Raw genomic sequence first — 17,862 nt, forward strand, 5'->3', positions numbered from 1 at the left:
AACATTAATTATAGCTGAGCTTATGAAAACGCAAGAAACCACAGTGAAAACTGTTGAAATGAGAGTAAAGAATGCTACGTACATTTACTCCCTTAGAAGAGAATAATGAATCAAATGTTTAGTATGTCTGTATATTAGAAAATATATTAGAAGTGAATATTAATGAAATGTTTAGTTTGTCTGTATATTTTAAATGATTACTGCTGCTTAGTTTGTCTTATAAAAGCGAAAGATACAGAGTGATGTGTATGGATGACGTGTTAGAGGGAGGGCATCCAGAACTTTATGAGGTCTGGTAGTTTGCCAAGAGCAGGTGTGGGGTGAAGTGAGGACACGTAGTTGGCAGAATGCCCTGAACTTTGTACAGAGTTGGCAGAGCATAAGGACCGTTGGCAATTTGCCACAATGACGTTGTGGGAGGAGCGTTGGGAGGAGTTACGATAAGAAAAGTGTGGGTGATTTGCCAGAATGAGGTTTGAGGAGGAGTTGTAGGTGGAGTAACTGTGTATAAAATGGGTGTACAAATGCCAGTCGGGGTTCAGTTCTGATCCAGAGCTGATCCGGCTTTATGCACGTGTGCTAATAAAGTCTGATTTTCCTGAAGATCTTGCTGCCTGGTGTCGTCTTTTCCCTCGCAAAGATGTTTTTCGACAAATTGAAGATTTGGACTCTGTCGTTTCCTAGACACGACAAGGGTTGCAAAGTTCTAGGAGGAGTGTACAGAAAAAGAGTGCTAGCTATCAAAAGAACAGGCTGTATGTTTGCACGGCAACCATGAAGTAGGTGCAAAGCAATGTGAGAGGAAGAAGATGGAATGTGAGGTTGAACAGGCTAGAGCCCAGTATAAAATGTAATATGCAGAAGCAACAAGGAGAGTGAAGGAAAATAAGGGAACTGGGAGGAAAGACAGGCCTGGGTCAATGGGTAAAAAAAAAAACGGTACCTGACAGAGGCAATAAACCGCGCTAGTGAAATTGAAACTAATCAATATTTGGTGTAACCACCCTTTGCCTTCAAAACAGCATAAATTCTTCTAGGTATACTTGCACATAGTTTTTGAAGAATCTCGGCAGATAGGTTGTTCCAAACATGTTGGAGAAGTAGCCACAGTTCTTCTGGGGATTTAGGCAGCCTTAAATGCTTCTGTCTCTTCATGTAATCCCAGACAGACTTGATGATGTTGAGATCAGGGCTCTGTGGGGGCCATACCATCACTTCCAGGACTCCTTCTTTACACAGAAGATAGTTCCTAATGACATTGGCTGTATGTTTGGGGGTCATTGTCCAGCTGCAGGATAAATTTGGGGCCAATCAGATGCCTCCCTGATGGTATTGCATAATGGATAAGTATCTGCCTGTACTTCTCAGTATTGAGGACACCATTCATTCTGACCAAATCCCCAGCTCCATTTGCAGAAATGCAGCCCCAAACTTGCAGAACCTCCACCATGCTTCACTGTTGCCTGCAGACACTCATTCTTGTATCACTCTCCAGCCCTTTGGCGAACAAACTGCCTTCTGCTACAGCCAAATATTTCACATTTTGACTCATCAGTCCTGCTGCCATTTTTCTGCACCGCAGTTCCTGTGTTTTTGTGCATATGGTAGTTGAGTCGCTTGGCCTTGTTTCCAAGTCAGAGGTATGGCTTTTTGGGTGCAATTCTTCCATGAAGACCACTTCTGACCAGACTTCTCCGCACAATGTTGCCCGTTTCTTTGTACTTCTTCAACAGAGCTTGGACAGCACATCTGGAAACCCCTGTCTGCCTTGAAATTTCTGCCTGGGAGAAATTTATATCGTTTTATACATTTATAATGTGGCTGATGCAGTATAACTACCTGGTGCCTTGTTGCTGTGCTCAGTCTTGCCATGGTGTATGACTTCTGACATTAAACTGTCAGCAACCTCACCTTGGAAGCAGAGTTTGGCTGTTCCTCACCCAGTTTTAACCCTCCTACACAGTTGTTTCTGTTTCAATTAATGATTGTGTTTCAACCTACATATTAAATTGATGATCATTAGCTCCTGTTTGGTATAATGGGTTAATCACACACCTCACTATCCCTGGCTTTGTGCAAGTGTACCTAGAATAATTGATGCTGGTTTGAAGGCTAAGGGTGGTCACACCAAATATTGATTGATTAAATTGAGATTTTTCTTCTGTTCACTCACTTTGCATTTTGTTAATTGATAAAAAATAAACTATCAACATTTCTATTTTTGAAAGTATTCTTAATTTACAGCATTTTTTTGCACCTGCCTAAACAATTTGCACAGTACTGTATAGATACAGTGGTGTGAAAAAGTGTTTGCCCCCTTCCTGATTTCTTTTTTTTTTGCATGTTTGTCACACTTAAATGTTTCAGATCATCAAACAAATTTCAATATTAGTCAAAGACAACACACGTAAACACAAAATGAAGGTTTTTATTATTAAGGGAGAAAAAAAATCCAAACCTACATGGCCCTGTGTGAAAAAGTGATTGCCCCCTAAACCTAATAACTGGTTGGGCCACCCTTAGCAGCAACAACTGCAATCAAGCGTTTGCGATAACTTGCAATGAGTCTCTTACAGCGCTGTGGAGGAATTTTGGCCCACTCATCTTTGCAGAATTGTTGTAATTCAGCCACATTGGAGGGTTTTCGAGCATGAACCGCCTTTTTAAGGTCATGCCACAGCATCTCAATCGGATTCAGGTCAGGACTTTGACTAGGCCACTCCAAAGTCTTCATTTTGTTTTTCTTCAGCCATTCAGAGGTGGACTTGCTGGTGTGTTTTGGATCATTGTCCTGCTGCAGAACCCAAATTTGTTTCAGCTTGAGGTCATGAGCAGATGGCCGGACATTCTCCTTCAGGATTTTTTGGTAGACAGCAGAATTCAAGGTTCCATTTATCACAGCAAGTCTTCCAGGTCCTGAAGCAGCAAAACAGCCCCAGACCATCACACTACCACCACCATATTTTACTGTTGGTATGATGTTCTTTTTCTGAAATGCGGTGTTACTTTTACACCAGATGTAATGGGACACACACCTTCCAAAAAGTTCAACTTTTGTCTCGTCAGAGCACAGAGTATTTTCCCAAAAGTCTTGGGGATCATCAAGATGTTTTCTGGCAAAATTGAGACAAGCCTTAATGTTCTTTTTGCTCAGCAGTGGTTTTCGTCTTGGAACTCTGCCATGCAGGCCATTTTTGCCCAGTCTCTTTCTTATGGTGGAGTCATGAACACTGACCTTAACTGAGGCAAGTGAGGCCTGCAGTTCTTTGGATGTTGTTGTGGGGTCTTTTGTGACCTCTTGGATGAGTCGTTGCTACGCTCTTGGGGTAATTTTGGTCAGCAGGCCACTCCTGGGAAGGTTCACCACTGTTTCATGTTTTCGCCATTTGTGGAAAATGGCTCTCACTGTGGTTTGCTTTGAGTCCCAAAGCTTTAGAAATGGCTTTATAACCTTTTCCAGACTGATAGATCTAAATTACTTTCTTTCTCATTTGTTCCTGAATTTCTTTAGATCTCGGCATGATGTCTAGCTTTTGAGGATCATTTGGTCTACTCTACTTTGTCAGGCAGGTCCTATTTAAGTGATTTCTTGATTGAGAACAGGTGTGGCAGTAATCAGGTCTGGGTGTGGCTAGAGAAATTGGACTCAGGTTTGATAAACCACAGTTAAGTTATGTTTTAACAGGGGGGGCAATCACTTTTTCACACAGGGCCATGTAGGTTTGGATTTTTTTTCTCCCTTAATAATAAAAACCTTCATTTAAAAACTGCATTTTGTGTTTACTTGTGTTGTCTTTGACTAATATTGAAATTAGTTTGATGATCTGAAACATTTAAGTGTGACAAACATGCAAAAATAAAAAGAAATCAGGAAGGGGGCAAACACTTTTTCACACCACTGTAAGTATATACACTCAGTGAGCAATTTATTCAGTAGACCTGTACACCAGCTTGTTAATGCAAATATTTAATCAGCCAATCAAGAAGCAGCAACGTAATGCATAAATGCATGCTTTTAGAGATTCAGCTGTTATTCTGACCAAATGTCAGAATGGGGAAGACATGGGATCAAAATGACTCTGACTCTGAGATTGTTGGTGCCAGGGTGGTTTGAGTATCTCAGAAACTGTTGATCTCTTGGGATTTTCATGCACAACAGTCTCTAGAGTTTGCAGAGAATGGTGCGGAAAACTTTAATTTAAAAAAAAACATCCAGTGAGCAGCAGTTCTGCAGGCAGAAACATGTTCTTAACGAGAGAGGTCAGAGGAGAATGGCCAGACTTTACATTAAAACAGTGGTATGCAGAAGAGCATCTCTGAACACACAACACGTCAAACCTGGATAGAAGAAGACTTAGTAAGTCCAAGATAAATACCAAATAAAGTGATCTTTGTAAGAGATCATCTAATATATCCAGTAGGTGGCGGTAATGCACAAATTGTTTTCTAACAGCCGTTAAACCTCACTAAAGAAGAAGAGCAAGAAGAACAAGAACGAATGAGACACCGTAGTACAGTAGAGGTCAGTGTGGATCGGGAACATGGCGACGAACTTGGTGAAGCTGTCAGGTTTGTTCTACAAATGATTAAACATTGCTGATTTGGGCAACGATTATTGGCATATAATTGAATGAACCAATATAGCAATGTAAATATGAGTGAAAGTATGAGTCATGAAAAGTATCTCGGCCGCAACTACATTTGAACGCCCAATTAACTAGCCAGCTAGGTAGATAGACATTGGATGGACGGTCGGTAGTAAGCGAACACCTAGGCAGGGGCTGGTTTCACGAAAGCGATTTGCGAGGATTTTCACTTGCAGATCGCAATATCTTATCAAAACGAGTTTCACGAAAATTCGTCACTTGTGAATCACACATAAACCTGCGACGACTACATACCTCTCGCAAAACCTATTTTCTCCCTCGCAAGTAGCTATGCGTTTTCCTCTGATAATGCACATAGGCTGCATAGACAAGCTCCAGAAAGAATACAATTTATTCTAAGATCTGCATCCTAAAACACTTTCATTATTTTAAACCATTTACTTCTGGGAAGTACAAAGGAAGGGTATTTAAAATAGCCTCTACTGTCTGGGACTTCGTTTAGAAAAAGTACTTTTGGCCTATTTCTCTAAACATCTTTTTTGTAAGGGTTGACCGCTCCGAGCAACCCTTTTCTTGGGGTTTTCGGGGAATGGAGTAAGCACATTCGTCCAGATACATCCGTAAAGCGCCAACTTGCAAAAACTTTAAATTCAGTTATCCGAGCCCATCACAGTAGTCAAGTGAAATTCCGCACTACTTGGTCTCCCAAAAGACCTTCGTGGTTATCTAGCTCCGCATTGTGTTCGTTTTTTAATTAACGGAATATCTCAGTGTATCTCCACTCAGACACATTACAATGAATGCGCCTCCCTGTCATATCTAGGTCTGCTCAGATCAGCTCTGGGTACCGGGATGAAGGTTTCTGTTTGCCGAGATGCGACCAAAGCAGGTCCGCTGTACCGCCTCTTCTCCACTCCACGTCCCAGGCAGGAGGTTCCAAATCCAGCGCAAATCCGCACATTTCGGACCCAGCTGTCACCGGCTAACATCAATCTCGCGCCCTGCTACAATATCCTCCAAAGGTGAGGGCATTTAAGACTGATTTAACTTCACTGATCATGGAGTCTTATTCTGAATCTATTTTAAAACCTCTCATCACTCCTTTTTACAATTCTAAGGCTAGTGTGTCCAAGGCCTATATGGTGCCAGATTAGAGACTTTATAGTTGTAAACGGGGGAAAAAATTGTAGTTGAAAGGTAATAAATGCATGGTGAAGTTGAGGAATAACTACAATTCTTTGATCTCATTTTCATTTTATGTTTTTGTCATGCGCTTCCAATGTTTTTCCACACTCGATCAAGTCAACTTTTCTTTCGACCAAAGTTTTGTCTCTTCTTGCGTGGAGGGTAGAGTTTAGAGGAGAGGGGTGAGCCAAAATACTGGTCAAAAAGTCTTATAATTTATATAAGTGAACAGACGCGAACCTGACCTAAATGGTACAACGTTAAACATGTCACATTTCTTCAAATTTTAAAGCAAGATAGCTTTTTATTTACATTTTTTACAGTTTAAAATATTTTTAAAAGGGAAGAAGGCCCTGTGCAAAAGTTTGGCAACTCTGTCAGTTGATACTTTGTAACTCTTTGGGCGACTATAACAGCTTGGAAATGCTTCCTGTAGCCAGGTCTTTCAATTCTCGCTTTTAGAATCATTCCCCATTCTTCCTGGCAGAACACCTCTAGCTCAGAAATAGTATTTGGCCTTCTTGCTTGTATGGCATGTTTGAGATCTCTCCACAGACTTTCAATAATATTCAAGTCTGGAGACTGTGTTGGCCATTCCAAAACCTTCATCTATCTTTCCTGGAGGTACTTCATGGCTCGAGGTATGCTTTGGATCATTGTTTTGCTGGAATACCCAACCTCTCAACTTCACTGTTTGGACTGAACTTTAAACATTAGCCTCTAGAATTTTTTGATATTTGGTGGAATCCATTCACAATATTTCCTGTGACCCCAGCTGCCACACAACCCCAAAGCATAATGGATCTACCTCCATGCTTAGCAGTTGGCAAGGTGTTCTTCTCTAGAAAGGCTTCATCTTTTTTTCTCCAAACATACCTTATATGGTGGTGACCAAAAAGTTCAATTTTGGTTTCGTCAGTCCAAAACACATTGTTCCAAAAGGCTTCAGGCTGTTTTCTTTTGCATACACTTAATTTTGTGTTGAGGTCATTCTTTCTGGTGACTCTGCCATGTGCATCTTCGTAACAGACATTTAAACCAGGGGTGCCCACATTTTTGCACCCCACTGTAAGATCACTGTGTGTGGGTTCTTTTGAGCATTTCTCACCAGGTGACATAATGGCGAGAACAGGCCATTCAGACTGGCAATGCTTGCCTTTTGTACCTACTGCCTAAATTGCCTAAAAGCTACATGGAATCTAACACCATTTCAAGCCTGGTCTTGAAAACTCCCAGTGATTCTGCCTCCACTACATGCACTGGCAAGCTATTCCACACATTGACCACTCGCTGTGTGAAAAAATACTTCCTAAAAAATACCGCCTAATGGGCAGCCTGTAGCATAGTGGTTAAGGTACATGACTGGGACCCGCAAGGTCGGTGGTTTGATCCCCGGTCAAACCACCAATGGCTGTGCAATAAGCCATTTGGCCCTTGAGCAAGGCCCTCAACCCTGCATTGCTCCAGGGGAGGATTGTCTCCTGCTTGGTCTAATCAACTGTGCATCGCTCTGGATAAGAGCTTCTGCCAAATGCCAATAATGTAATGTAATGTAGTAATATCTGTACCAAATTTCTCCTTTGCCAATTTCCATTTGTGTCTTCTCGTTCTGCTTAAACGGATCCATTTATCTTCCATTTTCTAATAATGTTTCTGACAGTGGAAATAAGTGGCTTGAAACATTGATTGTAGCCTTCTCCTTCGAATGAACCATCTGAAATCCTTGGAGGAAAATCTGAAATCCTTTAGAGGAACCCATGGTTGTTAACATCAGACAGAACAGCCACTGCAGTTGGGTACTTTAGAAGGCATGGAGTTACTTAAGAATAAAGTTCAGCCCTGGAATTATACTCGCCTGACTCATTGAAGCCCTAGCACAGGGCCCTTTTCTTAAAATATATATGTATATAATTTAGGAAAATAAAAAGCAGTCTTGCTTTAAAATTTGCAGAGTTCTCATATTTAACTCTGTACCATTTAGAGTTCAGGTTTCAGGTTTCGATCACATACATATTCATTGTAACAGACATTTAAACCGGGGGTGCCCACATTTTTGCACCCCACTGTAAGATTACTTGGGAATCATGAGCAATAAATATTGTAATCTCATTAATTTTTTTAAATGTCATTTATTATTATTTCTTTATTTTATTTTATTTTATTATTATTATTATTTTATTTTATTTTTTTTAAATAAAGGAGTTACTTAATCAGAATTCAACACCTGAGTGTGTTGACTTCACATCAAGTGATGACTTCATTGCTTAGAATTCTCTTGAACATGCCTCCTGGTCCAGGATACAGCCCCTGCTGCCCAGCTTGGCATCACAGCCTATCAGAAGCCTTACCTACTACAGTATAAAACGTGGGAAGAGGAAGACTGTGAAATCAGTGGTGAAGCGGTTCCTGCGTCTGCACTGCGGCTTGTGGTTGAGGAGAAAGGTAGTATGATTCAGGTTCACTTTAAGAGCAGTGTTCCTCACTCCTGGTCCTTTTGTTTTTCTTAAAGAGTACCTGTACCCAAAATGAGCATATGGCTATATCTTGAAAATAGAATTTTTTCTGGTATTGCATAAAACATTTTTTATTTACCTCTGTCCCCCTTTTTTTCCCCACAAAAGTCTGGGTACAAGAAGAAGCTGTGGAAAAAATTGCCAGCCAGAAGAAGGCGCCTGAGGCAGCATGTGTTCTGCAACAGAACGCAGAGCAAACTTCTAGACAAAATGACTACATCTTTCTGGAAGAGGAGGAACTGGTACCTCAATGATCCCTATCAGAAGTACCATGATCGCACTAACCTCAAAGTATAAAATATTCAGTCACCCCTATTAGAAATACTGTGATAATACCAATCTCTCCTGAACTCTCCAGGCTCCAGAAAGCAGTAGAAATCCCTTCTGTTCCCCCTATTGTATTGAACATTTAAATAAATTAACAATGTGGATTTTCATCCTCGTGCAGTTTTTTTAAATTTGTAGGCAAATGTGAATTATCTTACAGAATGTGCATTATTAACTACTGCTTCTGGGCTTTCAAAGCAACTAAAATTGTACTCTGGTAAAAACACGAACAGGAATGAACTGTTCTAGATATTTTGTGAAAGCTGAATGGGCACCCTTATAAAAAAAAAAAAAAAAAAGGAAAGCTGTTAATTTGTGAATTGTGTCAATCCAAAATCAGCGTTAAATTGAGTCCTCAATCAGAATACCTAGTCATCTTGCCAATGCACATTACACAAAGTAACTAAATAAATGTCTGACTGAAAATTGAATCAAACCCACGGTTTCATTTATTCTTACGATCTTGTCTCAGACTGAAATTGTGGTTCCACAGCCAAAATTTTAAATGTTACATAGAAAAAAAATTACATATACCCCTCATAGACATATTGATACATTCAGAAAATGTTTTGGTTCTGTGCCACAGATTTGACAAAGACACAGGCCAACATGTCCTGTGGCCAGGAAAACTTTTTGTCTTAAGTACCAAATTAATAACCATGTAAGTTAGGGTGGGTCCCAATTACTCCTGGATCTGGAGATCTTCCATCTGGGTTCAACTGTAGATCTGTTATAATTCCTGGATATGAGGAATGAACACAGGAACTGGTTTCATTATTTTGTTTTAATGGCTGTGGTTAATTAATACAGAAATACAGAATGGGAAATGTGCAACAGAGAACGAAAGTAAAAGCACTTTGTGAGGTCATTTCATGAAGTTACTTCTACCTGTCTGCTCTGTTAGCTGTCAGGAATGAGAAACCAAGCACAACATGAACAGTGACTTTAAGAGAGATCTTCTGGCCTGCTAGACAAATGTGAGATGCACTGTAAATCAGGAATCACTAGGGAGAGCCATAGGGACAGGAAGTAATCATCTGTTTTGGGAGAAATGGAAAAACATCTAGTTCTGTGCTCAGATTGGGATAACCTTTAGACAGTTTCAAAACGAGCTTTGGAATATACAACACCCAGAGTCCTCAACACAACCATATACAGTCTACAAAGAAGAAAGTCATGCTTTCTATGCAAAGAAATCACAGTCACAAATGATCAGCATATGTACATTAGGAACAGGAAGCTGATGCACACTTATTTAAGGTCAAAGTCTGCCAGGTCTTTATGACTGACACAGAAGTGCAAATATGTAAAAAATAATGTAATGTCAGTGCTGCTCAGTGCCAGTCCTAGAGGGCTGTACCCAGCTAGTTTCCCTGCACACTTAAAAGTACCTTACTAGAAAAAAGGGATAAGTACCATGGCCAACAGAACCTGTGTTGATAAGTGCTGCAGACACTGCAGCCATCCAGGACCAGGTTTAAGTAGCCTTGCAGACATTGTAGGCCTGTAGAAACAGCATTTAGTCACCTCATGCACACTGATGCCCTCTAGGAACAAGATTGACTACCCTTGAGTTAGCATTTTTTCAATGCTAGTGCGTTTTTAATACTTCTTGTAAAATGAATAATGTTTTATGCATGTGACCTTTTTTGAACATGGTCTAAATCCAGATTGGGTTTTTGTCACTGAAAACGGTCACATGAAGTTGTGAAACATTTAAAATACAACAACAGATGTTAAGAGTGTTACAATCAAAGGAGGCATTGTGCTCCAGTAAGGTCAGTTATTAATGCTGTTATTCTGTATCTCTTTCCATTTTCTCATACATTTGAAGAGAAAAAGCAGTTCAGACCCAGCCCTCTAATCTGAAATGAAACTTCCTTATAGTTACAATGTACAACATCCATGCTTTTTGATCCAATTTGCCCCATCTAACGCAAGACATGTTGGCCTTTATTGCAGAGTGAATTGGATGAGTTGGTGGTAGAGGATAATTATTGAGAGACAGTTGAAATCATCATAATCTGAATTCCATGTAAATGATGAATGAGCAGGGCTTTATGAAAGCCATTTTCTGTGGTTTACTGGACTATTTCCTCCAAGTGTCTTATAAACATATCTCATAATTTCAAATGTCCATTTAACTTTATTCAAGAATATGAACCAGATTAAGTACAAGACAATATAATATACAGTCCAAAGTAAGTAATCAAGACTGCTGACTCACTATATTTGTTTCAGGTTTAAATGTATGGTGAAGGATGATTTTCCTAAAAAAAAAAGGGACTACATACAACATACACAATGTAACGTACAATGCAAAATCTCGCATCACTATATGCAGTGTCGTAACCTGCCTCTGGGTGTCAGCAGTTATATTTGCCTCCCATAAATACAGTGTGGAAAACACAGATTCTGTTATTATTTCAGCAATGTTTTTCTGCATGTTTCACTCACAATTTGGATCATAAAATTGTCATTTTTCACCTGAAATTCAGTAAATCCAGTATACGTCACCAGAAGTGCTCTACCAATTTTCACTCAAACATAATGGCCAGAAACAAGAGCAATTATCAAACATTTGTAAATGTGTCCCAAACAAGGGAAAAATGGGCCCTTAAAATATTTAAGCACAAATTATACATGGATATATACATGTATAATTATAATGTGTGAAATTGTCATAGAAACCTTTTGTATGTAAGCAACACTGTATTGACCTTTTTCACAAAAAATGTCCAAAGGGTAAAGCAACAGATCATCCATCCACCCCATCATTTTGAATAATTTATTTGAGTGAGGTGATTATTTGAAGTAGTACCATATTCTATAGACATGCCTCTTTAAATACCTAGACAATCCCTGCTAATTCTCATTTCTTGTGTTTAGTGTTCAGTTTTCTTTTATAGTTATTGATATAAGTTTTATCTATGGATTTGATCATAGCCAAATGCACTACCACAGGATTGAAATATTGAAACATGGGAGGGCCTGAGGTCATGCTGTACAAAACAGTACTTTAATTTATCTTAGCGGTCACAGAAATTCCACAGAAATTAGGAAAAGAAATGTGTGCCAATAACTCTGATGCATTTCAAAACAATTTTTCTTGAGGGGACCCTTCCAAACATAAATTATTGTTGGGCCAAACATAAATTATGCATTGCACTGATTAACAGAAGTTATTTGTGCCAACAAATGTGTAGTGTGACACAGTCCTCTGACTCTCTACATTTGAGCTTTTTCATCTGAAAAGCAAAGGGATCAATATCCGTATCCCAATCTCTTTGGCTTTGTGCACAAAACCAAGATTATTCCTCACATGTAGTATATGGGAAAAGACCCAAACTTCTGACTATAACCAGATTGTCAGCTCCATGTTCTTTGTGAAAATTTCTGTCTCTGCCATCATTTAAGTGTTGTGATTCATTAGTTCACTATACATATTTATGTAGACAATAAAACAGTATCTATTGCTAGTCAAGCAGCCCACACAGCACCTGAACCTCCTTTTTCCCAAGTGGAACCTACTAGCAATTGAGAGAACTCAGGTGCCAGCCATCTTATTTGGTGATGGATATTTGTATTACTGGAGGTAGTATAGTCCATCTGAAATGCTGACTGTGTTGTGACTCAGGTTGCCATGACAATGTGGGCCTAGTGCTCAAAGCCTTCATATAGTATTGCAATGTATAACCTTTAGTCAGTTACTGTAAATATATGGTCTTAAATATTACTAAGCCATCACTTTAATAATATTTACAAGCTACAGTACATATCCATAATTATAATTTAACCACCAAAGAGCAATATATTATTTTCTGTCATAGTTTTCCGAATTAGGTAAATGCAATGGAGTGTTTAAACACCAACATTAATGAATAACAATTAATACATAGACAATGCTCTTTGACATAATTTAATCGTACATTTTCCCTATAAATCAACATGCCAAGTTTTTGCATTTAGTACATTTCTCTTACTGACTTTGACATTAATAGTGCCATTTTATCAAGGAATACCATATATTTCACCAAATTGTACTTTAGTCAGATTAAGTAAATGTTATATTCAGTTAATTTATCTAAATTCATTCCATATGCCCCTTATGAAGAATAACATGTCAAAATGTAATCTTGAATGCAAATATTGCTAATTGTATTTGACAGCATGTTATTTTACAACATAAATTATGTATATGGAAGGGATGTTTTGGAAATAACACATGCTGTATATTTTTATGCGCTTTAAATATTTACTTTTTTTTGTATGTATGGTAATTTCTGACTGTTGAGGGTTATAAGCTGTGATTTACTACGGGATTTAATGCATTACCAGTAAATTTAGATGATGATGATTAACATGTCTTAATTGAAAATAGAACACACCTCTAACTTTTCACAAGTGGCAGAGCACAAGCAGTGACCACAATTGACCAGAAGTTGACCATGTGTGAGAAAAAAGGTATTCCTTGTAAAATAGCATAGAAATATCATTGTAAGTAATAGGAAACATATTTTGGGCACACAATAAGAATACTGTATTTGCTCTGAAAATGAAAATAATGTTACCAATATATTTAAACCTGTTGCCCACCCCCAACTCCAGATGATCTCTTCTGTCATGAGAATCATATCACCACATGGCCTTGTGCTACATGTCACTTATGAAACTGGCCTGACACTTCAGACAGACACGCATGTGTCAAGAAAAATGACAAACAATTCATATTGGCACATTACAAAAAGAAAAACACACAAAAAGAAAATGCTTCAGATGATGAATGATGCAAAGAAGGAAAGAACCCTGCAGATAAATTACCAGGGAGACGTTCTCTCCAAGGGACACTAAACCAGCAGGACATCTTCAGGCTTCTTCAGTTCCTTCTGAAATGTAGCGGCGCTTTTTTCGTCATTTCTCTTTTGTCTTTATTAAGGCAGATAAGCGATCTGGGAGTGTTTTGATTGACTGCGTCCAATGGCTTCACACCTTCACATGGTTGCACTGTTCGCAGACTGAGTACCCTTTGATCTGGGCCGGAGCCTCAGGACTCTAGGAGGTGGCTGAGTTTAAGAGTGAAAAAGAGAAAAAAGGTAGAAAGGGGAGTGGTTAAGCCTAAATTAATTCTCAAAAAGTTAATATAAGCCAGTTTAGGCTCAAATATGAAATTCTACATTCTGCATATGGGTATGAAGCATCAAAAATATATAAATGATATTCCTTGATAATCCTATACATATTTTATGAATATATTTTCTGATTACCTCATTTACCAGGCTTTTAGTTAGAGGAGAGTTGCTATGAGCTACTATAGGAATGCATGCCATCTATGCATCACTGAACAGTTCAAACAAAGGTTTGGTTGTAATTAGGATATAACAGCTCAATCTACAGTACATGCCATAACACCAAGATGCTTACCTCAGACACTAAGTTAGGGAAAAATGCAAACGTTGAAGCACATTGCTTTTGACACATTTCAGACACAAAAGGCACAAAATCAAGGTGCACATCCCTCCCCACCCACATCTTCTTCAAGCGTGTAATACTGAATTTTACTCAACTTTAAATAAAAAAAAACAAGGGCCATATTTTCCGGCCGGCATTTGCTGCGAATGTTGTTGATTTCACATTTTCCGGATGATCCAGATGCCTCTGGTAATTTCGGGACTCGTGGCACGCTGAAGTGGGAGGAGAGCCGCTGCTCAGAGTGTGTCAGTCAAGAGTGAGCAGCTCATTGCCAATTTGGTGTAGCTTACTGCAATTTTCCGGTCAGCATTTCACCCTTTTGCCACCCACCTGCTCAACCCAGGTCTAAGGCACAAGTTTCAGTCATTAACAATTTTTGTGGAAGCTGTTCAGTTTGTCTTTGCTATAGCTAAATCCCACAAGCAGGAAAACTGCATTGGCTACATTGTATTTATTGTTAATTTCTTCTTTATACTTTATGCTTAATTCCTGTATTGATTTTGGTTATTCTCATTGTAGACTGCGCTCCCTGGGGTTCTGTATTTTGTTAATTTTCTTACACCTGTTTGTAATGAGAAGAATGGCATAACGCAACTTTCATGTTAATTACGTGAAAGTAGTTAACAAGTTAGCAACAATAGGGCCTACTGACACAAATTATGTAGACTACAATTGATCTCTTGGCATAATAAATGTAATAGGCCTATGTAATAAATTAAATATCAATGTACATGTGAAGACATAATTATTTGTTTTAAACAAGCAATGATTATTATGTCTGCCATTATGTAGCCTACTGGTTAACATCAGTGAGAACTAAACTGCACCGTGTTTGCAATTTCTGCCAGTACTGTATATGCAAGCTCTCCTAGCATATCTTCCTCGTGAATATAATATCATTTGGTTGTGCTCAATATCAGTCCGCTAAAGAGCAATTGTTATTATTTTTTGTCTGGAGGGCAGGTTACAAATGTAGTTCAAGTGTTAGGGTGAAGTTCAAGTTCAAATAACCAAGGGTGCAAACCCCAAACGCCCATTTCCACTCGAAAGAAAATCGTTCAGTTCAGATTAGTAAGCATATACATATGAATGAATGATTTAAGTTTTTTTTTCTTTTGTTTGAGCAACAGTTCATACCGAGTAATTGCCTGCTGCAAACGGCTTGATAGCCTGTGTTGTGATCTTACCTGGTTTTATTTTGTTTTGTAAAAGTAAAAAAATACTTGAAAAACGTGTCAGTATCTCTTAGTTATAGAATAACGCGTTTGAGTATTGTTTCAAACATGTTTAATGGGGAATTAAAACTAGCCCATAATAAATGTTTCGGTGATGTTTTATAAAAATTCTGACAGGAGAAAATATGTAGCCTACAAATGGATTTTCAAGCGGATATCTCTTATTTTTTTAAATAATAAATAAAGAAATCAGCACAAGTCTGCACCTGCTGCAAAATATGTTTTTGGGAGAAACATCTGCCTTATCCTTGTCTTCTATTGAAATTTCTAGAGACTAGCCTATGGAAATTGCCAATACAGCCTACGCAATATACATGAATCTTAATGGTAAAAGAGTTCATTCTAGCAGTCGGAGGGTTGCCGGTTCGATTCCACCCTCAAGTGTCCCTGAGCAATATGTCAAAACCACCATTGCTCCTAATAAGCTGGCTGGTGATTTGTATAGCAGCCAATCACTGTTGGTGTGTGTACGCAAATGTGTGAATGAGAAGCATCAATTGTACAGTGCTTTGGCCAAAGGGGCATTTACCATTTTCCACCTGCGCCACGCACCTTGACCTAGCTTGACTGCGAAAATGGCAACAGCCAATAGCCACGCCATTCCACCAGGTGACTGCTCCATTGGACTGTGCAATGTTGATTCCAGAAAATATGGCCCTAAAACTTCACCAAGAGTATTTTACTACGAGACTCCTTACTGGGACAACATCACAGGAAGTAGCCCAAAATAAGAAATGGTGGAGCACTCAGAGCTCAGAGCAATACACACTAACTCTGATTTTTTTGAGAAAGACATCATAGAAACGTCAGTCTCCCTTGTCCATTAAACAGTGTGTAGTGTGTACTCATCAAACCAATACTATAATACCGATGCTGTATCCTCTTTTGTTCTGTTGTCCCCCATCTTCATCTTAAGTGCTGTACTGTTTACTTCATTGTTGTCAATAAATAAGTCAATAAATAAATATCCTTTTGGTTCTGCATACCCAAGAAATGGAACCCCTAGATCAAGCAAAGCATTGCAAACAGCCGAAATGAAGCTGCACAGACTGCAGAATAGCACACACTGAACAGAAGTGTAATGTCTTGCATGAAAAACATCTTCTGTTTTTTTACCTGCATTTAATTTCTCTGTGATTGAGGTCCACAAGTGATCCACAAGCCAATTTTTTTACATTGAATATCCTCAGAATGCCTCATGATTTCTTTACAGTACAGTACAGGGCTCCCCAACCCTGCTCCTGGACATCCATCATCCTGTAGGTTTTCATTTCAACCCTAATTTGGCACACCTGATTTGACTAGTTCATAGCTCAACAAGATCTCTAGCTGTTGAACGTAAACTAAGATCCAGCAAGATAGCCTGGTTGCAAACTGGCCAGATTCAGATAGGTGTGGGTACTGCGAGACCTCAGGTGTGTGACAGACTCTGGGCATGGTCACGTCAGGACTTGGCATGTGTGGAAGTATGGGGCATGGCTGTGCAAGGTAACATCGTGTGCCCTGTGTCCTTGGCCAAGGTTTGGGTGAAGTAGTGGGTTAGTCACCGCACTCGCGAACAAGGCAGCCAGGCCGCAGAAAGCAATACCTCAGGCGCCCTCCTCTTTACCAGCTTGAGCTGTGGGGCACTGGCCCGTGAGTCCTCCTTCTCCCACTTGTCCTCCACCTCTACCCCTGGGGCCAAAATGGGTACGGTTTGGAGGGTCGCAGTGGTATCAGGATTTGTTGCGGGCACTGAGGGCTCAAAAGGCAAGAACCGCATCTCCTCGTCACACTGTTCTGTGCTCAACACCTCGTACTCATTCATGTCAAAGTCTTCCCCTGGATGCCCTGCACCAGGAAAATGGCAGCAGCGGAACATATATTAGTAAATACTGAACAAGGATCAGTCTGCCCTCATATGTATCTAAATAAAATACACATACCTGTATGTACATAATGCAAATACAGGTGCACACACACACACACACACAAGTACATGTTTGAGCATTGGAGGGAAACATGAATTTACATGGAACAAAGTTACAGAAGGTGCAGAGGGAGGCATACTAAAGTTCTTTGTCTGTATTGTAAGCAGAGCTTTTACTACATTTCCTGGTTAATCTACCTATTAATTTAAGGAATGGAACAAAATAGACAAATATTACTTTACCTACATTAAGCGGTAAATTAAAGCTGGGTCAACAACAGTGCTTAAAAATGTATTACATATGTTGAGAAAATAAATTAAAACATGATAATCAATTTAAGTAACACTTTATTTGACAGTGGTTATTGTGACATGGGAATGAGTGTCATTGCCATGACATAGTACTTGTCATCAAGTGTCCATTCAAAAAAGATGACATACCATAGTTATGAGGCAATCTTCGGTTCATGTTATGACACAATTGACATGACAACCTGTACAGAAGGCTCAAAATGACAGGGGTGTCATATTGAACATTAATGCATTATCTATCAAGATGAACTCTTCCCAACCTATACAGAAAATAATACAAACTCATGACAAGCTGTTTCTGCATG

The 17,862-nt window shown here is 39.2% G+C and overlaps 2 protein-coding genes across 7 annotated transcripts in view; one reads left to right on the forward strand and one right to left on the reverse strand.

Annotated features, from left to right (window-relative positions):
* The first annotated feature begins 4,447 nt into the window (after positions 1-4,447).
* On the forward strand, positions 4,448-8,742 carry mrpl35 (mitochondrial ribosomal protein L35). The gene is made up of 4 exons (XM_061251001.1): positions 4,448-4,569; positions 5,431-5,629; positions 8,090-8,234; positions 8,414-8,742. The coding sequence occupies exons 1-4, from the start codon at positions 4,542-4,544 to the stop codon at positions 8,600-8,602; spliced, it is 561 nt and encodes a 186-aa protein (XP_061106985.1). The 5' UTR covers positions 4,448-4,541; the 3' UTR covers positions 8,603-8,742.
* A 659-nt stretch (positions 8,743-9,401) lies between these two features.
* The window catches only part of reep1 (receptor accessory protein 1), a 79,799-nt gene continuing 71,338 nt past the window's right edge, over positions 9,402-17,862 (reverse strand). For 4 of the 6 annotated variants that reach the window (XM_061250995.1, XM_061250994.1, XM_061250992.1 and 1 more), the window contains 2 exons: positions 16,925-17,166; positions 9,402-13,695 (listed from right to left, as the gene is read on the reverse strand). In XM_061250995.1, the coding sequence (XP_061106979.1) occupies positions 13,624-13,695; positions 16,925-17,166 (314 nt within the window). In that variant the 3' untranslated portion in view covers positions 9,402-13,623. The remainder of the gene's footprint in view (positions 13,696-16,924; positions 17,167-17,862) is intronic. The other 2 variants (XM_061250993.1, XM_061251000.1) reach the window with 2 other exon arrangements.

Source organism: Conger conger, chromosome 8 (assembly GCF_963514075.1).
Source record: "Conger conger chromosome 8, fConCon1.1, whole genome shotgun sequence".
NCBI lineage: Eukaryota > Metazoa > Chordata > Actinopteri > Anguilliformes > Congridae > Conger > Conger conger.

Bases quoted from the DNA above. Each gene is read 5' to 3' on its own strand.
- mrpl35 (XM_061251001.1), top strand. From the start codon at position 4,542: ATGGCGACGAACTTGGTGAAGCTGTCAG. The intron at 4,570-5,430 runs GTTTGTTCTACA...TGTCATATCTAG, and splicing joins GAACTTGGTGAAGCTGTCAG to GTCTGCTCAGATCAGCTCTG. The intron at 8,235-8,413 runs GTAGTATGATTC...TCCCCACAAAAG, and splicing joins GCTTGTGGTTGAGGAGAAAG to TCTGGGTACAAGAAGAAGCT.